This window comes from Larus michahellis, chromosome 7 (assembly GCF_964199755.1).
Source record: "Larus michahellis chromosome 7, bLarMic1.1, whole genome shotgun sequence".
NCBI lineage: Eukaryota > Metazoa > Chordata > Aves > Charadriiformes > Laridae > Larus > Larus michahellis.
Window position 1 is genome coordinate 44,447,203 of NC_133902.1, and position 27,765 is coordinate 44,474,967.

A 27,765-nucleotide genomic window follows, 5' to 3' on the forward strand; every position below is an offset into this window, starting at 1 on the left:
TTTTAATAGTTCTTGTCTTTGCATTTCTGATAGGCTACAATAGTGAAACTGATGTTTCTGGGCTCTTCACTCTCATGGCAAACCAGCAAGTGTCTGTGAAGGGATTAATGCTTGAAGGATCTTGTTGTTTTTCATTACGATGGCCTTCTAGACTAAAAGGGCACAGTGACATTGGGGTGGCAATCCCTGCAGCGTTGCAGCTCAGCAAAGCTCTAAATTACACCCAGTTTCTATTTCTCTGGTTCCTTATGCCATATGGTTCCTTGTGATGGTTATATTTTAGTAGCGCCTTACTTTTTTCTGGGGTTTTTAAAAACTTAGGACTTCAAGGCAAGTGGTTCTCAGGATAACTTCATGTGGTACACAATAAGAAGCACAGGATAAGGATCTAAACCTGCTACAAAAAGTCTACAAGTAGAGCTGAATTCTTTATTTGTTGCAGTGGATTCGTGGGGTTTTTGATAAGCACTGAACAGTAAATCATGCAGAGGGCTATCAACACCGGGGATTGGCTAGCTTGCTCTGATTTAAATACCTTTTTTTTGATATCTGATTAAGATTTGAATTGTTGTCATATAGAATCATAGAAATGTCTAGGTTGGAAGGGACCTTTTAAGATCATTGAGTCCAACCACCAGGTCGTTGATGACACCAAAGATTGAGAGAAGCAGTTTTCATTTTTCTGTTAAACTAAAGCTGCTTCCATAGTAAATTACCCTTAAGCTCTGTTCTCACCGTATAGCCTGTTACATTCAAATTTGTCCCCTTTTTGGGAATTTGGAAAGCATTTAAAATTCCAAAGAAGTAACTTCACAACTTGAAAAGATCTTTTCAGTAGATGGGTTTCAGGACAGTCAGAAAAGGCAAAAATCATGACTAACTGTATGGCTTTTTCAGTGAAGAGATGTTTTAAACTACACTGAAAATTTTTGCTTATGTTTCTGACATTTCAACACTGTTTTTCTGCTTTTCTGTTCTGAAGAGCCTCTCTGTACAGTCTTAGCTGAAAGTGTTAATTGTGCAAAGTTAAATGCTTCTGATCAAATCTCTTTTACTCCCATAAATTATACTTGCAGATGCATTAGCTATTTAAACAGTTACGTAAAACATACAGCTCAATGTTTATTATACTGTATATCATAAAATAATGTTCAAATAGTTACAAGCCAGACAGAACCAAGACACTTAAAAAGTGAGAATAATTCTAAGAAAACAGAATTCCTGGTAAGATGATAATGTAACCATTGACTCTGAATACCGATGTTATTAGGACACAAAGAAAGCTTCAGCTGAACTTTGTCAGAGTTCATGCAAAGAGGAGGGCAAGTTTAAATTGGATTTAGAAATAACTAAGTGAAGGTAACAAAGGACAATTAATATGACCCCAGTAGGGGTTCTAGACTGAGAGAACAGAGCGACTGCAGATTTAGAGACAAATTACCATCCAAAAATAATACATAACTTAAATTATCAATAGTTGAGTTTAGCTTATACTGTGATCCCGTTACATACCAAACATTAACTAAAATTGAAGCACTTCTGCTGCGAAGAGGCATGTGTTCCAACTTGTTTGAAATAACAAAAGCCCAAACTGACTAGTTACATAAAACAATTTTTCAAACTCACCAGACCAGGCTAGGACAAACGTCATTGTTTAAAGAACTGTGAGTGTGTTTGCAAGTCGCTGTTGAGACATCTGATAAATATACATGCTGGAAGATTGTAGAAGTAGGAGAAAATATTTATCTTCTAAGTCACATAAATGTGTTTTGGTTGGCTTGTGCTGATGGCATAACTTCTCCCTTCTTTACAGTTTGGTGGGTTTACGTGTATTGGAAGGAGGTTTTATATCATGGCTGCTACACTCACCATTATTCCTGGGAATTCCATGGCAATACTACTGGCCTTCTGTTACCTGAAACAAGTCTGTGATCATATTTGGGAGGAAAATGGGAGCAGGCAATGCCGATCCGTCCACCAGTTAAGGTTACGCCCTAAACCTTTCGCTATGTAAAACTCCCTGCTGCGCTTTCAAATGTTTGTTGGTTTCTCTCCTTCACTTTCCCTTTCTCTTTTTCAAGCCTACTCCAGGAAACTGTTATTTCAGCTTCATCTATCTCTTGTAGCATACATCTTAGGGTTTACTCATAATTGTTATTTAACGTGCTGCAGTTTGCATGTTTGACCTCCAACTCGGATTCTAAGGATGCTAAGTGTGTCAGGGAAGCAGCAGCCTTAGTGGCACATACAGACATTAATAACGCTAATTTGAAACTCAAACAGACCCACAAAATTGTGATCTGTCACAGCGAAAAGAAGCAAATAGTTTAATTACACATTCCATGTTGTGGTAGCCCACATGTATTCATTCAAATTCATAAATACCTGCTTCCTGTATTTGGCTATTTAAATACCATCCAATTTGGCTATTGTTGTCTGGAGTGTTCTTTTTCTACAGTTTACCTAGAAAAACAAACTTGGATCTGCACTGATGGGTTACTATAGTATTACCGATAATTATTGTATTGTAGTGTAGTAATAGTGTACCTGAGCCTGCATCTATTAGTGGCTCCGCATTTCTACTCCATCTAACAAACCTCCTAGAAATATCTATTTTTTTTATAAATATTTTTTGAACATTAAACCAGGGTTATTTCATAACCTATTTTGTGACCCTTCTGTCATGTTATTCCCTTACGACAAACTATGGTATGTTGGCCTTTTAGGCCCACTGGTCCTCAGACCTACTGCTGGTCCAGCACCTGCCCTACGTAAAAAACGCGTTTCTGTGGATGTCAATCCACTCGCATCTCCTTTTGTACAAGGAAGTGCTCTTTACACAGATTTGCAGAATAGCATCTTTATTCCCCCTTAAATCCTACTTCTGTTATATCAAAGGAATTTGGCAATTTTCATCATTAATGCATTGCTACATTGTGCTTTATTCATTTATTTTTTTCTGTTATACTCAGCTGGTGCCTCAAACCAACTCTGGAAATTCTTCAGGATGGGGTGATTTTGGTTTTTTTGTAAAACACTGACTTTCTAATAAAAATAACAGATAGTAAGTAGTAATGGAGGTGTTAGGCGCTCCCTGGTTATGAATCTTTTCTCAAATGGCACATACATTCCACCATTTCTTTAAAAACAAATAATAAGTATAATATCTTATTCAAAGTCAATTATGTACTTTGAGGTTTTCCTGTAATTTTTGGTTGTTTGTGGGGTTTTTACATTAATAATTATTTGCATGTGAACAACAGGAGAAACTTTCTTAGACTTTCCATTGTTGAGTGCTATCTTAAAAAACAACACCAAAGTCTATCCAGACAGCAAAGAGCACGTCAAATTCTTCAGGAGGCTTAGCACAATGGATAGCTAGATTTTTTTCCTAAAATTGGCTTTACCGTGATTGTATAAGGTGCACATATATACTTGACAGCTGGTAATCATAGAATGTTTGACTAATATTAAAGATTTGCTGAGGATTGCCAATAATGAGATCTGAAGGACTGCAGCTGTTTTACATGCCACACCAGATGAGCTAGTAAATAGAGAATATATATAAATGTATACAGGTAGGCGTTCCATTGGAGGATTCGCTAGTGAGCAAGGTAACTAATTAAGAACAGCTTGGCAAGGTAGGAATTATGTAATGAATAATCCTGCAGAGAGACTACAGCTGTGAAGGAGCATGGCTGCCTTGGCTGCAATTAAAAATGAGACAGCTCTGCTCTATAATATTAAACACATAATACACATAAACACATGTTGTACACAAGTTCTATGGTTTGGTGTCTCCTGAAGGGAATGGCATATGGACAATTAGTGCTGCCTTCAGCTCCCTGTTTTACTGAGATCGCATATTTGCCGAGTGTTTACCCGTTTCTTTCAAATGGGATCTGTGTTTCAGACCATTTCAGTGCAAACAAACAAATAAAAATCTAACAATAAGTAAACTGCCTAAAAGACTGAGTGAAAATGGGGTTATACAACACAGTTCCTGTGCTGGGACTACTGCCACCTCCAGAAATTCCTCAGAGGGAAAACAGGTACTGTCCTGGTGAAGTACTTACATGGTAAAACTTCTGAAACTCTTTTTCAAGTAGCTTGGCTAGAAACACTCCTACAATGATTTTCTTGGAAAAGAAGTAACTGTGGGGGAAAAAAAGTGAATGTCCAAACACGGAATTAACCACAAAAAATGTACAACCAGAGAAAGCTACTGTCACTTGCAAAACTGTAGCCTTTACAGCATAATGTATCTGAATTTATGAGATGCAGATGCTTAATGGTGTATGACTTTAAAATAATAAAATGAATACCTACCTGATAGCTGTGAACGGCAGTTTTTAGGAAGGGTTCACACATTCCCTCCATCGATCTAGAAATTACAATAGGAATATAATTTTTAAAGCTGGAGAACTACTGCGTAAATTTGAAAAAAAAATCATTTTCAAATTATTAGTACTGAGATTAAGAATTTATTATTTTAATTCTGATATAACCTTGAATATGTATAGTTAAGGAATTATATTGGTGTTCATTACAAAGTGAATTCATATTCTTTCCTTTCTATTTGTTGAATTACAATCTAGGGACATCTGTTGTTCAATAGCTTTAAATTTTTGTGGTTTTTGTTCTTAGAATATGGCAAATGTAATTTAGATAGTGCAGATAATTTAGATAGTTTGGATTCTCCTTTGCATGTTCTAGGACTTGTGTCCATTTTTCCTGTCAAATAAATAAATGTTCCAGTTTTAAATCCTTCTGCAGACATCTCATAGTGCATCTACTTGCTCTGGGAAATACTCCTTGTTGTTCTTCTCCACTGTCCGTGAGACGTGGAATTAGCCTTTTATTTACTTATGATGATAAACTTTTTCTGAATTTCACACTCACCATCTGATTAAACCATATGACATCTCTGTAAGTATTTCTTTTCTGAGTAACTGTGTCTCTCAAAGAATCTTTAGATAAATATTAAAGAAATAATATAGCTACACCACATAGGAGGAAAAGGGAAAGTCTAGAGGTATCCTAGATGGTGATATACCCAGATGTGCCTGACTGACAGATGTTTCTCAAACCTGTTCTTACAAAGGTCAGTGACAGCAATTATATAACCTCCTGAGATATCTCGGCGATCTGAGACATCCCCGAAATATCTGTGACAGCAGGGCTACCTGAAAATCTAACAAAGAAATCTGTACCTGCAAACTAAGCCCATCATCTTCTGTCTTCTCTCTCTGACATGCATCTATGTTTTAACAAAACGTACACATCTGTAGGCCGTTGTCATGCTCCTGGTAATCATCTTTCACACATGAAATAAATCTCTCAACCTCCTCCTTATGTAATTTAAAAAAAACTTCTATTTTTTTTCTGTTGTTCTCTGGACCCTTTCAAGTTATGATGAAGCCTATTTTAAAGACACTATTTTAGCTTAAACCAGTGCGTGCTTGGTAGATTTTTAAGACTGTTTACCATCTGCCTTTTATTCCTGTAATATTTACATATTTACTGCTGTATCTACAAAGACTGATGCACATGTCTAACTTCGGAGATAGATTCATTTCAATGGAGTTATCAGTGATAAAATTAGGCATGTACACAAATCTTAAGTGGACTGCGGCCTTAAAAATATAAATGTAGAAAAATAAAAAGAAGGAAAACAAAGGCAAATAACTTTGAAGCTCGCTGGACTTACTTTTCCAGAAGTTTATTCATAACTAAATTCTGTAAACATGGATCTTCCTTGAGACTTTCCTCAAGTTTTACCTGACCTTCTGATTCAGTTAAAACCAAAGTAGTCTCTTCCATATAATTTCTAAAAGTAATCAATATTTTACAGATTATCACGCCACCTTCAGAATTATAAAGAAATAGGTATAAAGACAGCACAAACACTTTTGAAATTGTGCGAAACAAACTGATAGACAGGTTGGATCTGTGTGTGATTATAGATCTATGCAGCCAAATTGAGGAAAAACTGTGGTGGGACGCTGTGCAGTTACAGGGCACTGGTTATTTTCTACAAAAGTTGACACAAGCTGCTTATAGAGTATATCCTGCCCAAAAGATAAATCATTCCGCAAAACAAATAACATCCCTGGATATTGTCATTTATGGGAACTGTTTGTAAGGTTAGTGTGTAAAACCATTGCTATTTGTACGTGGATGCAGAAATGTTTTCCATACATGTTACAGGATGATGAATGGTACTATGAGAACTTCTGGCAGAAAATACAGCATTTTCTAACATATCAGAATGAATTAATGCCACAGAAAAAAATAGCCCTAAACCCACCTTTTCAGTGAAGGAGAAAGACAAGGTAATCCTTGCGTGTGAGCCTTTTGCCAAACCAATGGGGATAAAGAGGGAAAAACTAAACTTTGGCTGCGTGCTCAATGGGCAAATTTATCGGATTTGAATTATACAAAATAATAGGTTCGCTCTATTCAAGTCTCATCCCAGACCCACCCCCCTTTTCCAGCCCGAGGGGAGGGAGCGTTAAATAATGGTCTGTGTAAACTGATGCTCATGCAGCGAGAGTTTGGAGAAGTGCTGCTTGTACAAGTTAAAGCAGGCAGCGAAGAACGAGAAACCCAATTAAAAAAAAAAAAAAAAAAAAAAGAAAAAGAAAAAAGGCAGCTGCAGGAGCAAAGTGGACCTTCCTGAAATTAGAGATGTCTTTCTTCACCAGAGTTTTGGCGATGAAAGGCAAGCAGAGGCTTGAACCCCAGAGGACTTACTTTTACCAGGGGGTTTTCGCCCGCGGGTTTCACCGGCTGCCCCGGCTCTGCGGCCCCGGCTCCCTGGGGGTGCGGAACGACCCGCCGGCCGCGGCGGAGGACAAAGGCGCGGGGGCCATGGTGGCAGCCCCGGGGGGGCCCGGGCGGCTGCTGGAGCCCACCCGGCGCCAGCTCGGACGGGTGAAGAGCCTGCAAGAAATGCCGGGACCCAACACCCTCTACAACCTCTACGAGTTCTTCTGGAAGGACGGCTTCGGCCGCATCCATGAAATACAGGTACGGCTTACTCGGCTGGTTGGTGGTGTTCTATTTACTTCAGCCTTTTGCTTTTCTCCCCTCACAAAACGCCGCTCGCTCACCGGCACCGCGGCGGGCACCGCGGCGACCCCCGCCGCGCCGCCCGCCCACTGTTAGGGAAGAACCGGGGTTCGGAGGATCCGCCGCCTCCCTCTTGGAGGTTTTTATGCGGTTTTGTCTCGGTATGGAGCCGAGGAGTGTGGGGCTGCTGAACGGAGCCGGCACCCCGCTCCCGCCTCCCCCGCCTCCGCGAGGCGACCGCCTGGCCGATCCTCCAGCTCTCCTCGTTCTCATCTTTATGCGTATTTTCAACTTTTAGGTAGGTGAGTCAGACTTTAAAAAAATACTAAAGCCCATCTTTTTGAACCGGGTTGCTTCACAGACTTATTTTTGGCGGGCAGAGCAGGGGAATGCAGGCTTTCCTCGGATGCCGGACCGTAGCGCCCACCCTGAGGTGAGGCCGTGCCGGCGGCCGGGGCCGCCTCAGTCCCGCTGCGGGCATTCCCGCCGCTTCCCTGCTTTCAGCCCGGCCCGGCGCTCCTCCGTCGTGGTCAGAGACCATTTTGTCTCTCCAACCCTCAGCTTCTACCCTGGCCTCCCCTTACATAAATATACTTCGTATATATAGGTCCCCTGAGGGGGCGGTAGATGCGCCTGGCCCCGCTGCCGTCAGCGCTGGCCGGCCCACGGCTGCGGCCCCCCCCGCCCTCCTCTCAGCAGGAGGCGGGCGGTTTGAAACCTTCTCGGGGGTGGCCGGAGGGGAGTGGGGGGAACGACGACGACGGGTGGGGACAAGGGCTGCCCGCCCGCCAGCTCTGCCGCTCCCTCCCTCGGCGGCCACATCGTCTGGGTGCGGCGGGGGGGAGGGGAGGCGGGTGGCGGGAAGCAGGGCCCGATGGTGGCGGGGGCGGAGGTGGATGGTGGGGTAGGGGGGAGAGGAGGGAGGGCGGAGAGTGGCTCCTGTCACCTGGAGGACGCGGTGGGGAGATGGTGAAATAAATCTGGGTAAATGGTGAAATGGGGTTGGGGGGTGTTGAGAGCTGGCCTCTGTGGTTCGGGCACCTCCATTGCTGCGGTGTCCCGCAGGCCGCGGCCTGTCCCCTGCCTCAGTCGCACCCCGACAAGGCGAGCGAAGCGGCGGTGGTCCCTGCCCGGGAGAGCAGGAGTTGGGTGAAGGAGTATCCATCTTCTGCACAGCGTTTCTTGGCTGTTGGTATGGGCAGCTGACATAGCGTAAGGCTGTCTCTATCCAAAGATGATTTGGTGGTTTGGTGGTTTTTTTGGTTGCTTGGCCAGGCATGTGGGTTTCATTCCTAAAAAGTCACAGTGCATCTCCTGGGGCCCTTCCCCACATAGTCCAAGTGATTCTAAAGTAAGCACTTGTGTTGGAGGGAGTAAAACAGTGGTTTTCACCCTTTTTCAGTTGTGGATCTGTAAGGCTTTGATCTGTCAATACAGATCTCTTTGGGAATACCTCAGATGTGTCATTTATCATTTTGCTTTTCTTAGTGACCTTTCCCAGATTGCTAGGAAGAGATTCACAGCCAACCCCAAGAGGTTCACTGCGTGGAAATCACTGAAATAAAGAAAAAATGTAAGAGAGGAGTGAAAACAGAAAAGGGAAACCAGGACAGAACTTTAACTGGTTTGAGGGTCAAAATTTGAAAGTTAGGATTTACAAAGTGCCTTAAAAACACCAGGAAGAGGCACGAAACACTAAAAAAAAAAAAAAAATCACATGTGTAACTTTGTTGTATTTACCATTGAGATTTCTAAAAAGAAGTGTTAGGCTCCTCAGTCTATGCTGTGTTGGTAGCAGCCGAACTAGGTTGCTGATGATGAATTGCTCAACTTAATTGCTTGCTAACCAAGACATCTGCAGATGAAACTTTATGATTGCTAAAGCTTTTTGTTGCATTATATTTCTTTTTTTTCCTCTACCTCCTTGATGGTGCACAGAATCTGAGAGGCACTTACCATAGTATCATAACACTAAAAAAACACTACCATTGAATTCAGGCTTTCACTGTTCTTTCACTGTCAAAACTGAAAATTATTCAAATATTAAAAGGAACAGTAGGCAACGTAAATAGTGTATGCTTTTTACTATCACTGGCTGATACAGAAATTTTTTTCTTTAATAAATGTTATTCATAGAAGGAAAGCGGGAGGAAGGATAAGGAGGAGTTGTAATTCGATACTAGTTTTTATTCTAAACAAGAGTCTTAAAAATCACTTTACAAATCATGAATGCCCTGCTTGCATACACACTGGATGCAAATAGGCATTAACTGGATTAATAACAGTCTGTTAAATTTAACAATACACTGAACATCAGGAACGAATTAATCTGAAACCCTTTGGTAACCAGCACAGCTACTTAAACCATGTCTTTCGGCGCACACAGATATTTGTACCCTATATGCAGAAGGGGTGGGGAAACCAAGCACTTTTTCACAAAGGAGGTTCTGTTCTCAGTAACATGATTCCAGCTAGTCCTGGCCAAAGCACTAATGCCTACAGCAATTATGACAAAGGGAAAGTATTTTTAATTTGATGTGGTTAGATCTCTTTTGTCTCATCAGCACTATGCAAGTATAAAGAAAAGAAAGGTGAGGGGGCAGGGTTTGCATGCTGGCAGTTTGAATTTATGATGTGTGAAAGAATGTCTGGTGTGAGAGTGGTATGTGAGACATGAAAGTGTAATATTTTTAAGGTATGGAACAAAAGAAAGAAAACCTATGTTGTCATAGAAAATATGGAAGAGAAATTCTGGGCATTTCGTTAAATATGAAGTTGATATACTGAACATCATTCTGATGAAAGCAAGAGATGTCCAAATACCTTGTCTTTGTCTGATTCTGGTTTAAAACTGATATTTCATTTGTTTGATTGGATGGCTTGACACTCGATTTATTTTCTGTTGAAGTTTATCCTCCCACGTAAACCTCACCATCTGTGGAAAAAACAAGCTGCTCCATAAATAGCACAAAATTTGTTGAACCTGTTTTTCTGTGACTGATGACCTGTATCCCCCTCACTCCACTGCCTTTTCCTTGCAGCACTTATTTCCCAACTCATGCTGTCCTTTAAAGACTCATGCTCCCAGTTCTCTCCAAGTTCAGTTTCAATGTCCCTAAAATATCTCCAGAGCAAGAGACACTTTGGGTTTTGGGAGTGCTTGTTTGTATGTTGGTCTGCATGTGACGTTTGGTTAGCAGCAGGCCAAGCAGAAATGGTAACAGTTGAGTTCCTGCTGTAGCGTTTCCCTCATCAGGGTGACTAAGCTGAATCCAGATGCTGATTTTTGAAAACAGTAAGAATATAATTGCAGGAGACCTTTAACTCTCTGTTAAACTTGACTGAAATTGGCCATTGTCTACCAAAAGTAGTTAAGAACAGACTGGCAGAGACCACAATTGCACAACTCTTGTTTTATTTGGAAACCAGGCAAAAAAAGTTACATTTTTTATAAGCACTTGGTACCATATGCTAAAGAGTGATTCATGTGTCTTAAACTTATTGTTGGCAATTAAACAATTCATCTCTGTAACCAAGACTGATTAAAAAAATATTTCTCATAAGTTAATCTTGGGTGAACACTAGATTTTCACTAGTGTAGTTCTATCAAACGTCTTTGTTTTATAATCAACATAACTCTGCAAGCAGATGTCTTTGGATTAGATTCAGGTAACGTGTCAAAGTTAAACTTTGGTCAGTTTAATTTGTTAATTGCTACTTAAATTTTAATGCCTTTATTTCAGATTAAAATAGTTCTTGAATCTAAAGTTCTAACGATATCTCTTGAACAACTGCTTTGCGGTTTTGGGTTTTTTTCCCCCTAAAATGTTGATGTACCTCTAGTCCAAGTGAATTCGTGGTAGTTGGGTGTTTAATTTCATGACCATGTCAGAATGAAATTTGTTTGAAATAATCGGTTTCATGGGACAGTGATAGCGCAATCTTACTGGAAAACTTTTGGGTTTTTTTTTAATACATATTTTAATGTTTTCCAATCCTCTTTCTTAATTGCCTGTTGCTTGCATCCAGCTTGAATCATACAACTTGTGGGTCAGCCACTAAATAAACCTCACAGCAGGAATAAGACCTTAACTTTTTCTTCCTTTTGCAGAATTAACATATGTCCTTCTAAAGTTCACTGTCCCAAAATGCAGTTTCTCACTAGGCTGCCATACCATCACTGTCCTTGGTTAGGTGTGAGAAACTTCTGGTAGTTTTCTGTAAAGAGTAAAATGGTAGAGTAAGTCTTTATTTACAAAAGACGTTAAAAGTACATTATTATAGCTTTTTATTAGACTGTTAATTTTGCCCTTTTTGCCTCTATGTTTTTCCTTTTTTTCAGACGTTCTTTCTAACCTGTTTGATCTGAAGAGATGTGTTTTTAAGTGCCCCAGGTCCTTTAATCTTCTCAGTATTTGGTTTCACTGATGCTTTGTGCCTTAGAGCTTTGGGTCTTTTCAGTCAGGGGTCCTGAACAGTGTGACCTCTCTGTTTGCTTTGTGAATATTTCACAGTAATGCGTAGACACTTTCTCCTGACATTTCAAACCATTCCTTGACTGGAAGGCTGAGTGTCAAGTTCTAGATGTGATAGATGGAATCGCTCTATGACAGATTGTCAGTTTCCTTTTGTGTTATTTTTTCCTTAGTAATATTTTACTTCTGTTTCTCTTTGTTGGTGATATTGTAGCAAAAACACACTCAGGAATATGGAAAGATCTTCAAGTCTCACTTTGGTCCCCAGTTTGTTGTATCCATTGCAGATCGAGATATGGTTGCTCAAGTCCTCCGGGCAGAAGGTAGAGCACCACAAAGAGCTAACATGGAATCCTGGCAGGAATACAGAGACGTACGAGGGAGAGCCACGGGACTTATTTCTGCGTAAGTGTTGTTAGTCTTTCATTTTCTTTGTTTTCTTGTAAAAGTGTAGTGATTTTTCTGAAGGAAAATTCCCATGTCATCTGGGAATTCAGGCTTTTCTGTCTGGGGAAATTTGTGTATTTAGTGGAGTGAAGAGGGTAGGAATTTATGGTGGATTGTCTGTTGTGCTGTAAATTTTCAAAGGGATAGTAATGATGTGTAGTTTGAATACGGAGTAAGCTACCTTGCATAAAAACATTCTTGAGGAGTGTGTATCAACTAGAGATGTCTGAGCTGACTTCCTTGCCTGGAAGCAGTATTACAGGAAAGGGCTAACTTGGGCACAGCACTGCAGAAATGTGGTTTTATTGCTTCAGATCTAGACTGTTGCATCCAGTTGGCAGTGTGCTGTATGGACTTGTTGGCTCAGGCTGTCTTTATCTTCATTGTTCACCAAAGTGTCTCCTCAGTAGATTAATGCAGAGAAGTCACTGTATGGTAAATTCACACTGTAGTGCATCCCCATGCAGATAGTTTTGTACGTGTCTGATTTTGGAAGAGTTATCTGTTTTTAAAGCTTGCATAAACTGGCAGTGCGTGTGGGTGTGGTTAATTGCCACTGGGAACTACTCACAGGCCCCACTGACATAGGATGTTTATTTAGAGGAAAAGTAATTTCCTGAGTCATGGACAGTCTGTTTCTTTCATGGTGGCAAAAAGTGTTATGTGTTGCACTGTAGACTCAAATCTTAAGCTGCAGTTCAGAGTCAAGCTAACTAACAGTTCCCTGATATTTTGTGAAATGAGATCTTAAATCAAGAGATAGTCAGAAAATGTCTCTTAAAGAGATTAGATTCTTTTTCAGGCCAATAAGTTTCTGTAACTTGCAACAGCATTACTCCAGGTAAAGGAATTTAATGGGAAATACTTATATAACAATTTAAAATAAACACATAAAAGGCAATTGCCTGTCTTCATAAGGAATTGAAAGATATCCTTAGAACCACTGTTCCCAAATACTCTACTCATATGAAACATGTAGATGCTACAGTTCAGATTTTTTGCCTTCATCTTCATTTCAATAGATGGCTCACCTAAAAGAGAATCTAGCTGTAAAATATTTCTCTATAGCTAGGTCTGCTCTCCCATTACTGGGGATAGCAGTACTGAAAGCGATGTACATATAATGCATTTATGATACTGGATCAGATCGTTGATTTGTCAGATCTGGATGTGATGCCTTTGGTAATCAGGCACCAGTTCTAGGTAAAAGAAAGCAATTTTGCAGACTATCCATTCACATATTTATTTAAAGTAATTTTAATAAGCAAATTTTGCAAATCTCGCAAATTTCTTGTGTTAGCTACTACTAAAAATACTAATATAGAGACACTTGTCAAATTCAGAGCACTGAGTGGACAAGTTCTGTCACTCAGACCAGAGATTGACTTACAGATGTACATACGTGTTGCAACACTGACATTTAATGAGGATGTGCAATAAATAAAGAATAAAAATGTAGGAGCATAATACCAAATATAGAATCATAGAATTGTCTAGGTTGAAAGGGACCTGTGAGATCATTGAGTCCAACCATTAACCTAATGCTGCCAAAACCACCACTAAACCGTGTCCCTAAGCACCACGTCTACCCATCTTTTAAATACCTCCCAATATGATGACTCCACCACTTCCCTGGGGAGCCTGTTTCAATGTTTGATAACCCTTTCGGTGAAGAAATTTTTCCTAATATCCCTCCTAAACCTCCCCTGATGCAACTTGAGGCCGTTTCCTCTTGTCCTAAAAAATGCTGTGCAAGATCATTGCACATTATCGTCATTTTCATTTCACCACTTGCGCTCATTTGAGATGAAAAATCATAAACAGTTTCATTGCAGAGCTCCTACCCAGCAAATTATTGTTAAGGAGAATTGTGTATAGACATTATTAATAATTTCTTCTAGGGAAGGGGAACAATGGTTAAAAATGAGGAGTGTGCTGAGGCAAAAAATTCTGAAACCCAAAGATGTGGCTGTTTACTCTGAAGGAGTCAATGAAGTTATCACAGACTTAATTAAGAGAATCTACACCCTCAGAAGTCAAGAGGACGATGGGGAAACAGTGACCAATATTAACAACCTTTTCTTCAAGTATTCAATGGAAGGTAAGTGTGGGCTGTATAACATCTGTAAAAAAAAAAAAAAAAATGGCTGTAAAGCAGTGTGCTTATGGTTAGGAATGTTTGTCAAATGGCTAGTGCCCCGCTGTGGTTAATCTGAAAAGGGAAGCCTGATATTCTGCATTCAGGTGTCTTCCTACTTAGTGCAGTAGAATTCCTTTGTAGAGTCCAAAGAGATGATACCTTGTATTAAGGAAAAATTCCTGTGGAAATGCTGGTACATAGGTAAAATGTACAGTCAAGGCACTCAGCAGTTTCAGTTCTCCGTATTTCTGTATTAATTTCTCAAGAATAAAGGTGTTGACCTTCTAACTGATTTCTAAGACGTGTTAATTTCACAACACACTGGCCAAATTCCAGGTGGGGAATCACTGTGTGATATATCTAATTTCTGCTCATAGGTTAACGTGGGAAAAGACACTGCTTTCCCCTGCCTACACATGCCAACTGTGGGGTTGTTGTGCTTGCCTGAAAATCATCTGCCACTGGCTACTGTTAATGAGGGAATGCTAAATGGAGCTCCAGTCTGAGCTAGTACAGCATTTCCTGTGTTCTTGTAGAAATCTAATGGTGATTCATATTTCATGCATTCCTTTGACTGCATACAACCTGATCTTGTTATATGAACTGCCTTTTAAAAACATTGGTACTCTTTGCTGACAGACAGCTGAGTAAGTTGAGATTTGCAAGGACTTCCAAATTGCTCACTTATGAAGACGCTGTATCAAATGGCTGGCTGGCTGTTCGGTAAACTAACCTGAGTCTGTTCTACATTAATAATGTCTAAAAATGGCATTCAACTAAGAGTTACCAATTTTATGGAATTCTAAACTCTGAGCTTACAGATTCACTTTAACTGATGGGTTAGTGTAAATTCTTCACATTCTTTTAGCTTTTCATTTATAACTTGTGCCTGGCACGCACTTATTTCCTATATAAATCGCAATTTTAATTAACTTACACTGTCGACTGTTCAGGGAACCAAGGTGTACAATTCTTTTTTAGAAAACCACATAAAAAGCGAAAGAATGCATAAGAACTAGCAGTTACTGAAAGAGGCGCAAGAGAAATAAAAGGCACAGAAAAATATCTCCCCAAGGAAGAAAATTAGGGAAGGAGGAGTGAGTTGAAAATAACCAGATTTTAAAATTATTCCTATCAATAAAGAAGAAATATGAAGCAAAGAACAGGGAAAAAAGAAAAGTTTCTTAAAAATATATATATTTTTTTGAGAATTTATGTAGAGTTTCATGGAGGGCAAGATCAAGGTTTAAACATCATATCTATTGTACCTGTTTTTGTAGGAGAGACAGAGAAAAAAAAGAGACTAGAATGTTAATAGACCAATTACTCTAATTATCTAGTTAACAGTTATTCTAATGTTTCCTGAAAAGATGTGGACAAACTGTTAACTAATAAATTTTAAAGCACTAAATTTATTTCAAAACATTTGATTTGATGCAAATGGCTTTGAGAAATTAGCTAAATGCCTTTTTAAATTACCTAATTGCCCCACTGGATGTTAGAAAAAATATTAAATAAGATTATTTTGATAATAGGAATGCTTTTTGTACCGTACCGTGTGATATTTTCATAAATAAACTGGGTAATATGATCTAGATTTTTGCAAATTGTGAGGAAAAATTTCTAGAAACTTGTGTTCAGAAAATAATTAAAATGGTTTGCTGTCAAAGTGAGAGAACATTTTGGCAAACTCCAGTAGGGCAGTTTCTGGCTGAGTTCTGTCTAATATTTAATAATTTGGGTATGTTTATAAACTGAGCAGAGAGATTGCAGGGACACTAATGGATGAGTAAGAATTAACTTGATAAACAGAAGAAATGGTCCAGAATTGAGAAGAAGTGTAATAATGTAATAAATGTATATATAAAGTAATAGAAATATATATCTATAAAGGGGGGGGAAGGGGGGATGGTATTTCGAGTGGGGATCACTGCAGTACTGCAGACAAAACATCTGAGGAAATTGGAGCAAGTCAGGAACAATAGACTTGTTAATATCACTTGCAACAATGTCACACACTTGCTATCTTTCAAGGCCACATGGGGTATATTGTGTGCAGGGAAATCACTGTCTAGAGTGCAAGCTCTTTATCCATTTATGCATATTCATTATTCATTTATGACCAGCTTATGACAAGGAAAGGCATGGCCACTGCTGGAAACTCCTGCGTTGTCACCAGTTACCAGAAATGGGTTTGGACTTGTATGTTCCTGTGTGTTCAGAGGCAGGCGCAGGGTTTGTGGTACAACGCAAAACAAAGCAAACATGCTGGAGGGCTGCTCTACTTCTGGTGGAATTCTGGGCTGTCTTCTCATGATGAGCATTATTGACAATTGACATTAGTAGCCACTGTCTCGCTACAGTGTTTAGCTGGGATTTTTTACTGTGTTTTAAATTTCTATTTTATCTGCTCCCAACTGCAGTAATAACTAGACATTTTTGGAAGGTAGTTACATTATGTTAGCATTATAATTCCTTAAATTATTGATATGTATATATGCATGTGTATAGCAAATTCTTTGATTTCGTATGTGCAGGTGTGGCAACTATTCTGTATGAATGCCGGTTGGGCTGCCTGGAAAACAACGTCCCACAGCAGACTGTTGAATATATTGAGGCTCTGGAGTTGATGTTTAGTATGTTTAAGACCACTATGTATGCAGGTGCTATTCCCAAATGGCTTCGTCCACTTATTCCAAAACCCTGGAGAGAATTCTGCAGATCCTGGGATGGACTCTTCAAATTTAGTAAGATTTAGTAGTAAAAAGTTCAGCTGTGTTTCTGCAGGTTCTCTGTGTGTTTGAACAGGACTTGCTGCATTTCGCTTCTAAAATTATAAGAATACATTGTGATAGAAGTAAGCTTCATATTAAACTCAAACTGGCCAACACAACTGTTTTTAAAAATAATCTACTGAAAAAGAATTTTACCACTACAGTTTAATTACTCCCCTACTGTACACTGCTGTTTCTTTATTTGTCTTCATCTGTTTCAGTGCCCAGTCCTCACTCCAGGTCTGAGTTCTTTGCCAAGGCTTTATCTTAAGCCACTCAAATTTTTATAAGGGTGGTTTTGTTGATTTCAGCAAGTTTTCAGTCAGGCACTCTGACAAGTAACCGCTAAAACTGACTAGAAAGTTAAAAAATGAGACTCTAGCAATTAATTAAACTCTCTGTGAAGTTTATATATACACATAAAAGCATATAAGTAGACATAGAAGTACACTGTTGTACTACAATATTTTTTGTGTGAATAAAGCATTCCAGGCTACTTTATCAATCAGCTTTCATGTAAGTAAGAAGGAGTTGACTTTGCAATATATATTTTTTTAATATTCTAGAGTGTTTAAAAAAACCTTGAACCCTTTTATCCTCTCTAATGTTAGAAAGCTGCAAAAGTTTTAAAATTTTTTTTTATTAGCACTATTTGTCAAGGTAGGTATGTGTACATCTTCTTGAGAGTAGATTCTTTAGTTTCTTAACTTTTAATATGCCTAATATGCTTAATTTCTAATATGTATTGATCTGTACCTACAGTAGGCATTAGGGAATCCATTTAATGCTGATACAGGTGTGTTTTCTGTGAAACACATACTATTTTACACTGCTACTTTTAAATTGTTTCCCATGATAAAGCACTCTTGTTCCCTTTTGTGGGTTAAAAACAGCAGCAGACTTCAGCTTTATCCTAGCAGCAGCTGAAAAACTGTTCTTGAGGAATTTATTTTGTTTGAAACTTGTTATGCTGTTTCTTTGTTTAATCCCTTTGTGAAAAAGGAATGAAATGGTGAGAATCAGTGTATGTGATTTGTGTGTTCGTGTAGGTTTCATAGAGGAATATGTTGATTCTATTTCTTTTTTTTTGATTTTCTGAGGAGTTTTCCTCTTTTTAAAGCCCTAGTTTCACTGAAGATGCTGTTTGTAGTCACTACAGTATAAACGGGATTGCGGGTGAAATTGCTCAAAAAGTCATTCACAGAAGTTTTTCAATTTTTGTTACTACTCGATGCTCCTCATCTTTGTCTTCAATGTGATTTAGTTCTGTGGCTTTGTCCTTCTGGTTGCTGCTAACATCTTGCAGCAGCCGCTGTGTGCTGACTTGCAGCATGCTCTGCAGAGTTCACTGCTTCTTGCAGAGTCATCAGAAAACAAGCCAGGTGGGCACAAAAACTTGACCTTGAGCTTCCTTTGCTCACAATCAGAAACTGTAGTCTCTTGGGTCCTTTCCTTGTGCTCAGCATTCTCATGCTGTGAGCTACCGAGGTTCCTGTTAGCTCTGTCTTGCCTTCCCGTGAGTATGCAAGGATCTCCACCACCACCCTATTATCTTTTCCCTGAGAAAACAGATTCAAATATTTTGTCTCTTTATGGCTATGTAGTGTAGTGTAAGGGGGAAACGTCATTACTGAATGGAACCAGCAGAAAAATAAAAAAGGAGACTTAACAAATTTTTTTTAATCCCAAAGGTCAAATCCATGTTGACAACAAATTGAAGGCTATTCAGTCTCAACTGGACCAAGGAGAAGAAGTGAATGGTGGGCTACTGACATACCTCCTAGTGAGTAAGGAACTTACTTTGGAAGAGATCTATGCCAATATGACTGAAATGCTTCTGGCAGGAGTGGACACAGTAAGCTCGTTATCATTTTTCTTGTGCACATTTGTTTTTGTTAACCAGTACCATTCACAGCTATCTTTAGCAGGGGTTATGTTGTTTATAAGGGCATAATTTCTGATACATTTAAGTCATTACATCCTTAAAATTATAGAAAATACTTACAGCACTGTGTAATCTCTCTACTAGAATGAAGTCAGTGTTGTTTGGTTCCTCCTGTGGTTTACAGGAACCCATCATTTGGGAGTCAGTTCCGGAGTTTATTAAATGGATAAAATAGCAATTGTCTTTACATTCAGCTTGAATTTCATACATTTTCTTCTCTTAGTTTGAATAGAAGGTTGGTATTTGTGTTTTTTTAAGGTAGGCCACAGTAGAAAAGGCTGCTGAAAGTTAGTATGAAAAAAATTGATCAATGAACTCATATGTAGAATTTGGTAAAGGATTTTTACATATGGCTAATTAAATCATCCAGGACACACATTATGGATCAGATACCTGGTTTGTGCTGAAGTCCGTTAGGAGGGGGGTGTTAGGCCAACAGTAATGTAGATAAGGCATAAGTTCACCACCCGTGCTTGTGCTGGTAACATACAGTCAGTCTGAGACAAAGAGTTGTGGTGATGGGGCATTAATGAGGCTACCTTATGGGGAATGTTAACACTTAGGGAAGCATTTTCAGTGGCCACCTTTCCTTATTCTTCTGATTTGTCATCTAGAGTGTTTGAAGAAACATTAAGGTCATGTATATTTCTTGCTCTCCTTTCTTTCCTATCATATGAAGTCAGTGTAGCTTAGTATTGACTGCAGCATTACAATCAGAAGAATAAGGAAAGATAAAAATGAGTTATTGTATATACAATATATATGGAGTTACTCAGGATATCAATGAACACTGTTATTGTAAATGATTGTAAATGAGGAATTTTTACAAAGAAATCTATGTGGATTTCGTAGAAAAAGTGCTATGTAAAAATGTGTTTAATAGTCTTACAAAATACGATATTAAAATAAGTGAAACAGTAAAGTGGCCATAACGTGAAAAAAAAACCTCTCTGGATAATTGAATTCACATTTTTTTGATTTGACTAAGTTTGCAAGGTTTCTAGAGAAAACAAAAAAAAACCCCAACAGTAATACTTTTGAGTTCCAAAGCAAGGAGCATATGTAAAGCTTATTTATATGCTGAAGATTATTCCATTGGTTACTATCCAAGGGGCTTATGAGTTTGGAAACCTTTTTGATGTCTGGTTCTTGAGTAAAGCACAGTTATTCATCCCATTCGTTTTCTAATCTTTCGGACCCTTAATTTTCCATTTGCAGTGTGTGAGAGAGTTTTCATTAAACTAAAAGGACAGTGTTCAAGTTCATGCCAATAAGAGTTTCTCTTTCCATTTGACTCAGCTTTCTCAGCTGGCAACAATCATTTTGTGAGAGGACGGTACTTCTGATTTCCTCATTTCCAAGTACAAGACAGAAATTGAGGGAACCTTTTTTCCCCTACTGCTGTCACTTCAGATCTCATTTTATCATGGAAAACGAAAGAGGTTTAGAGGATTATAAAAGCTTTCAACAAAATTGTAAGGCAGTTTTTGTCTACAAAGCATGTTGGCTGTCCCTGGAACAGTGCTAATTTTTAAGAGGTTATGAAGGAGCTGGGAACCTGGGAAGAAAGAGTGTTTATATCAGAAAAGTTCTGTGTACAGCTGGCACAATTGCCAGCTCTTCTGAATTCTGAGAGGAATAGGGCAGGGTTGCATTTTAGCAAGGGACAGCCACTCAACATCACAAGAAGAGAAAAAGAAAGGTTCTGAGAATGATATTTCTAGCATTATATCCCAGTCTGAAAACAAGACATAAAATGTCACTATCATGATGAATTTGCGTTCTAAATCGATCTGAAATGTAAGCCCAAAATAGGACATTTCCAGAAGTTGGGTTTTTCACCCATACATTGTTTATAACCTTAAACTTTGTTGTGCCAATGAGTGAGAAGCTGAAAATAAAACTGTTTCCTGCCTGGAAAGCGAAACTAGTTGTCTGTCTTTGTTATACAAGTTGAAAAAAATACATTTAAAAATAATTTAAAAAAATAGGGTAGAGATTACAATTTTTCTCTGCTAAATGCTGTAAGACACTAAGAACAACACAGGTACGGAACAGAATGATTCCATTGTCACTTTTCTCTGCCATACTTACTCCGGAACATTGAAAATACTTTTTTCAGGGTAAACTTTCTGTCTTCAGTGATGGTTGTGAGGGAAACAGGCTCAAGTAAGGCCTTTGCTTAACCTTAATGTCTTGGGTGCAGCTGATAGGAGAAGCAAAATGTCTGGTATTTGACTAAGTCTGTCTAGTATTTGAATGGAATAGACCCTGAAATCCAGGTAACTTAACCACAGGGACTCATGGTTAAATGAATGATAACTATTGAATCACAAATAAAGAGTTTAAATACTCTACTTAGTTTGTGTTACTACAGATGGAGTGAGTTTGTGCTCTTAGAGTGTATCCTAAACCACAGATGTGCACTGAAGTGCAGTTTTCCCAGCTGAGGTTAAATAGCATTATGTGATGGGTTCCTTTAAATTATCTTGTAGTCAAAGTTGAACTGTTTTCTGCTTTGTCTTCTGTTTCTTCCTTCAGAAAAAATATTTTAAAATGATTTTTCGTACAGTACCTTTTTTCTGGAACCTTGATGATTATTAGAATCATTAATTGGGGAGGGGTGAGTGGTATATTTTAACATTTTGGGGTCACTTTAAATATGTAAGCTCCTGTTTAAGCTTCCTTAAGAAAGCTTTCAATAGGATGGTGAATGTCAGTCAAGTGGGAATTTTCAAGAGGTAGAAAGTGCCAATTGTGGTGTAGCATTCCTTACCAAAAGGATAAAGTGTAATCTTAGCAGGGATAATATCAATTCTGTTGTGTGGATGCTATGAGGAGACCACCGTATGCTTAAAAGGGGTTGGTGGTGTTCTGAATAGTATTCTCTTATCTTGTTTCCCGTGAAATATTTTTGTTGGGAAGAAAGGTGAAACACATATTGAAAACTACCAGTTAACTTAATCCATTGCTGTTTAGAGTCTTTATGTTTCAGTACTGTTTATGTACTTTTTTTTGCATTTGGTTTTTCTGTTGCTTTTTAGTATTTCACTGAGAAAACATCAGCATGGGTTGTTTTGATGTGTGTGGGATTTTTAGATGGAAAAGGGATGGAGGAGAGGATGGTGAAGTCTGACAACATTCCATTGAGTCCAGATGTGAATCATTGCCATCTGTTTTATAATTTTAAATGTAAAAAACACATAGTTGAAAACTGTTTGTTTTTCTTGGCTCGAAATTATTTGTAATCTAATCTTGTTGGACTTGATGATGATGGTTGTGGTTTCTTCCTTAGACTTCTTTTACTTTGTCCTGGGCAACGTACTTGTTGGCAAAGCACCCTGAGGTTCAACAGCGTGTTTATGAGGAAATAGTTAATAAGCTGGGGAAAGACCAAGTTCCTCTTTCCCGTGATGTCCCAAAATTGCCTTTGATTAGGGCTGTGCTGAAAGAAACCTTGCGGTAAGTAGCAGACAACTGCAATCATTAATTAAAAAAATTAATTCCATGTAATTCTAATGGATTTTGGGTCCATGCTAATGTTTGTATTTTGTTGATGTTACTGCTATTTATTGCTTCTGCTTTTATTTATTGTAGCAGTATTGTCTCCAAGGATGCACAAGCAATGAAATGTGATAGTTTATATAAAGTTTAACATTTTTAAGTATGGTAGAAGTAGTATCATATATGTAGGACGTGTCTGTTGAGGTAGGTAATTGAAAGCTTGAGTTTTGCCTTTGAGGTATTAGTCTGTATGATGGACTGTAACAACCTCCTCCCCCACACACTACTGCAAAGTGGTACTTTGTAGTGCCACTACAATCGTTTTAAGCTTCTTGACTTAAATTGAAAGCATGTGACATGGTTTTTTTATATGTTTATACCAAATGTTCATAGTGAGATGAGGGGAGTAAGAGGATTTTAGAGAAGGCATCATCAAGGCTTTTTCAGCTCTCACTAGTGCTAAAATATCTCCAGCTTGACCAACTGGTTGCATGTTTATACATGTGTAAAGCAAATAAATATATAGAACAAATAGCTTAACCTCCAGTTACTCGTGAATAACTTTAGCCGGTATTAATCATGTTCTCACAGATGATTCAAAGCCTTTGAATATCCAAGGTGTTCTGTACTTTTGAAAAACCTTTTTGCTGTGAATGCGTATTGCATTCATATTGCATTTTTTGTGACTATAAATTGGAATCTTAACTTTTAAAGTTTTATTAGTTATTACTGTTGAACTTCTCATAAAAAAAATTTCTCTAGGTTATATCCAGTATTGCCAGGAAATGGAAGAGTGACCCAAAAAGACTTGATCGTTGGAGGATACTTCATACCTAAAGGGGTAGGTTCTGTTGCAGTCCTCTGCAGAGAACACAGCTTAATTTTTCTGTATGAAATGTCATTTGTTACAACATGTATACACTTCACTGATTTCAGAAGATTTCACCAAGCTAGAGCATTAAGAGGAAAGTATTTCAATAATACCCATTTATATGACAAAAATGGATTTTATAATTGGCTTGTTGCTGTTGTTTTTTTTAGACTTGGGTCCTCACCTGCTAATCAAATTTACCATCGTGACTTATTCTTAATATTCTTGAGGGTGGAGTCTATTGATAACATCTCTGTGCAATGTTTATAATTTGATTAAAAAAACATTCATTTTTCTTTCAGTTTTCTAATTCTTTAATTAGAAATTAGAGAATTACTCTATTAGTTCCCTTTGTAGGAAAAAATTTATTTCCTTTTTAAATTATTAATCTTTCTTTTATACTATTCAAAGATTACACGGAGGTCATGGTAGAACCATATGGCTCTATTTTAAATGATGGCACTTTTGTGTTGGAACAGTGTAGCTTTAAAACAGTCAGGATTCTTAATTCTTAATGTACTTACTTAAATATTATTCCACATATATACCTTCCCCGCACCCCACCCACCACCTTACCTCCCCGGGCTTGTTCGGAAACATCATCACATCAATTATTGCTGTGTTTTTCCTGAGATGCATTTTGTTTTTTCCTTCCCATTCACTGTTTTTTTCCTTTTCAAATGTCTTGTATCTCTCTTCTCCTTCTCTCCGATACTATCTTTTTGAGACAATTCCCAATACTTGTGACTTTTGTTCCCATCTCCTTCCCCACTGCATCTTCTCTAATATATCCAGCAACATGTAAAACAATTTGAAGGTTATTTCATTTGACCAGTTGAGAAAGGGATCTGATTTTTCTAGGTATCCTTTTTTCTTCTAGAATTACTCAAAAATACTTAATTATTATCACCTCATATTGCAGTAATTACAGTAATTACAAATGCTTTTCTATTTTATTATGCATATTGGAGTTAGCTAAATATAAATATCATTTATTTCCTCAGACGCAGCTGGCACTCTGTCATTATACTACTTCATACAGCGAAGAAAATTTCTCAATGGCAAATGAGTTCCGACCTGAGCGCTGGCTGAGGAAAGACAATTTGGACAGAGTAGACAATTTTGGTTCCATCCCCTTTGGTTACGGCATTCGAAGTTGTATAGGAAAAAGAGTTGCAGAGCTGGAAATTCATCTTGCACTGATTCAGGTTAGAACTATGTGACAGCATTACAAGAAGAAAAATATATTGGTATGATTCTTTTCTATGTATCCCATTTCTGGATATCTTACAGTGCGCAAAAACTTTGTTTTGGAGTGTTGTCTAGCATACTCATCCTGCAAAGGCTTAAAAAATTGAAAATAACTGTTCTTGAAATATAGCGTACTAGTTAAACTACATTGCAGAAGAAAAATTCTTTATAGTGCAAATGCAGTAAAACTAAAGGTAAGGTTGTTAAGGAAATGTATGTATTTAGTACAGAAAGTTTTTGTAAGCAAATTGGAAGTGTTTCTAATGTATATTAGAATGGTCACCTGCTCAGTTTCAGTATTTTAGTAACAAAGAATTCAGTACTTAGAAAAATGTAAAAAATGTTTTATATCCTCGTACTGATCATAGTGTTACGATAAATAGTAGAATTTTTCTGTTGTCCTTGGTTTTCTGTCCCTTCTTGTTCTTTCTTCTCACTTCATTATCATTTTAGATATACATAATTTATAGCTATACAAGTAGTTAGTACATGTTGATATATATTGTTTTCCATTGCTTCATATCATAAAGAAATCATTCCCAACAGCTGCTACATTTTTGTCACTTAGAAGACACCCTTTAACTCAAATGCTGAGCTCAGATTGTGCAATCAAAACGCGAAGATTTGGGAACTATCTATAGTTAACTATAAAAATATTTAGACCTATTATATGTATTCAAAGCAAGGTTTGATTGAATTTGCCTTAGAATTTCCTTAAGTAAACTCCTAGAGTAAACTCCTGAACAATTAGCACGTGTCTTTCGGAACTCAGAGTGAGATAGCTCTCAGGGGGCTGGATAAAACAAACACACTTGCATCTTTTTGAAAAGGAGGATCAAGGAGATAATAGAGAGCCTGCTTTTGTTTTCTGGAGAGAAACTAGAACAAAATAGTGCACAACCTATTTACAAGCATCAAGATAATATTTAAGTGATTTAAAAATAGAAACACATGAAGCATGGAGCTGATCAAAGAGAAACTGTTTCAGACCAGTCTGATGTATTTCTTTGACTTGATCGCTTACCTAATGTGGTGGATATAAAATAAAGCACGTATTCTGACTTCAGGAAGTATTTTCACATGTTGTATACATTGTTCTCACAATTAAATTAATCAAATGTGTTCCAGATGGAAGTACCTGTAAAATACATCCACAACTGGTTGGAAAAAAAGAAATAGCTGGAGGCAGTAGCTGTCAAATATTTGCTCTTGAACTGGGAAAGCATTTAATTAAATATCTATGAGAGTTTGTCCTGCATGTGATTTAGGTTGGTATTTTCATTAACAGTGTAAATAATGGATTAGAGAATAATTTCAGAGTTTGTGTAGGATACCAAGCTAACATGAATTAAGTTAAAATCAGAGGATGTGAATACAGAATTAAGAAAAAATGGAGAAACGTTCCCACATCAAACCAAAATTGTTCACTAAGGACAGCTGCAAGGTACTGCTCTTGAGAAGAAATCAAATGCATAAATACAAATTGCTAACCAACTGACTGGGTAATTAGTACCGTAGAAACAGACTGGAGGGATATAGTAAAAAATTGTTTAACAGTAATGATGCTAATTCTGACAAGGCAGTGTAATCCTTGGGTGTATTAACAGTATTAACAAGCATGTTGTATGTCAGAAAGAGGAGCTACATTACTCAATCTTACCAAACATGAATCCTCAGCTAGACAATGATACACAATGAACCCTGTGTACTACATTTTAAGGGCAATATAGTCAAATTGGAGGAAATTCAGAAGACAGAGAAGTTTGAAAAAGAAGAATGAGATGAAAATTTGATCCAAAGTCTAGCACTGAAAAGGTAGTTATGTATAGGAAAATAGTGCATTGTTCATCATGCTTACTAGGAGAAGGGTAAGCGAAGATTGCTTACTTTATAGGAAAAAGTGTTAGATATTTAATATTAGGAAAAGTTATGGATGTTGTGGTATTTCCTTCTGAATATTAAAAATAGATAGCTGAGGTGTTCTATGTTCAGCTTAAAAATGGGTGAGATCAATCTCTTGAAGTTTGTTTTAGCCCACGATTTCTGTGATTTATGTTTGCAACTGATTTTCTCCGTTTCATTAATTGTATGGAAATAGAGGTTTAATGTGTAGAGAACCTGTGGGACTGCATTATAGTGATTCTGTTCAGGAGAGGTTCTAATATTTGACTCCTTGAATTATGATTGTTTCACTTGGTGTACTGGACAGTTGCTGTCTCAAGTTTTTTTTGTTTCCTCCTGCCCAGGCAGAGAAATGTGTGCGATGGAATTGGGACTCTCTTATTTCTTTGTTTTATAATTGCACATATTGATTTATATTAAAGGAAGCAAAATCAAAAACACATAGAGAAGGAAGCTCACAAGGTTTGAAAGAGACCTTAGTTTCTGTGATAGCTCAGACTGTTTAATCAAATTGTTGGAAATCCTTCAGAAAGGGCTGGCTCAGTACTCCCTCAATCAGAGTAGGAAGATTTTTAACTATAATCTTCACCTTCTAAAAACCACTTTTTTCTTTCCTGTGTGAGAATCATAGCACTTATACTTCACAGAATTGGCAACAGAAATTTTGTTTGTGACAGTCTGTTATGTTCTCTTTTCCAAAGTTTAATCTTCATCTGTAATTCTGCAGCTATTTAATACTTGTCCTGTTTATCTTCACAGTTGCTTCAGAATTTTGAGATCAAAATTTCTCCCAAAACCGAACCAGTTCGTGCCAAAACCCATGGACTTTTGACTCCTGGAAACTCCATCAATGTGAGATTTTCTGACAGAAAGTGAGACTCACATGTTTTGGAAATACTTATGTAATTTTCATGGGAACAGATTTGCATCTTATGGATGTTATCTTATGGATGTTTAATCATGCTTGTTCTCTGCTTTGTAGGTATTTGGCAAACTGATCAAGTATTATGTTCTGCCTTAGTTCTAGCAGTACATAAGAGAAATTACCTCTCCTATAATAGATAATTACACATATGAAAATATATACTGAAAAAACTCCTTCTTGCACTGGGAATCTCCTTTTACCTGGAAAGATTTCTAGTAACGCCACCACATGCATTGGAAAAAAAAAATAATTAAATTCAGACATGTCAGTATCATTCAGTGTTTTTGTTACACTCCTTTGTCATAAAAGTCAACTACTTGGTGAGTGTCTTTGAGAGCAAGAGGATTACTATATAATATGTGAAAATTAGCTGCATTTATGAGTTTGTGTTTTCCCGTGTCTTGTCCTCCAATGTTTTTTAAAAGTCTCCACCTAACAATGAAATTATGAGATCATT

The 27,765-nt window shown here is 37.8% G+C and overlaps 1 protein-coding gene across 4 annotated transcripts; it reads left to right on the top strand.

Annotated features, from left to right (window-relative positions):
* The first annotated feature begins 6,551 nt into the window (after positions 1-6,551).
* On the top strand, positions 6,552-27,545 carry CYP27C1 (cytochrome P450 family 27 subfamily C member 1). Of its 4 annotated transcripts, none has more exons than XM_074593721.1 (9): positions 6,552-7,032; positions 11,764-11,954; positions 13,898-14,097; positions 16,674-16,883; positions 18,602-18,765; positions 22,151-22,317; positions 23,122-23,200; positions 24,235-24,438; positions 27,143-27,545. In XM_074593721.1, the coding sequence occupies exons 1-9, from the start codon at positions 6,691-6,693 to the stop codon at positions 27,257-27,259; spliced, it is 1,674 nt and encodes a 557-aa protein (XP_074449822.1). In that variant the 5' UTR covers positions 6,552-6,690; the 3' UTR covers positions 27,260-27,545. The 4 variants fall into 4 exon arrangements, with proteins under 4 accessions (XP_074449822.1, XP_074449825.1, XP_074449823.1 ...); XM_074593724.1 differs by having other exon boundaries at positions 6,907-7,032; positions 11,837-11,954; positions 27,143-27,406; XM_074593722.1 differs by lacking the exon at positions 6,552-7,032 and adding an exon at positions 7,248-7,372 and having other exon boundaries at positions 27,143-27,406.
* The last annotated feature ends 220 nt before the right edge of the window (positions 27,546-27,765 follow it).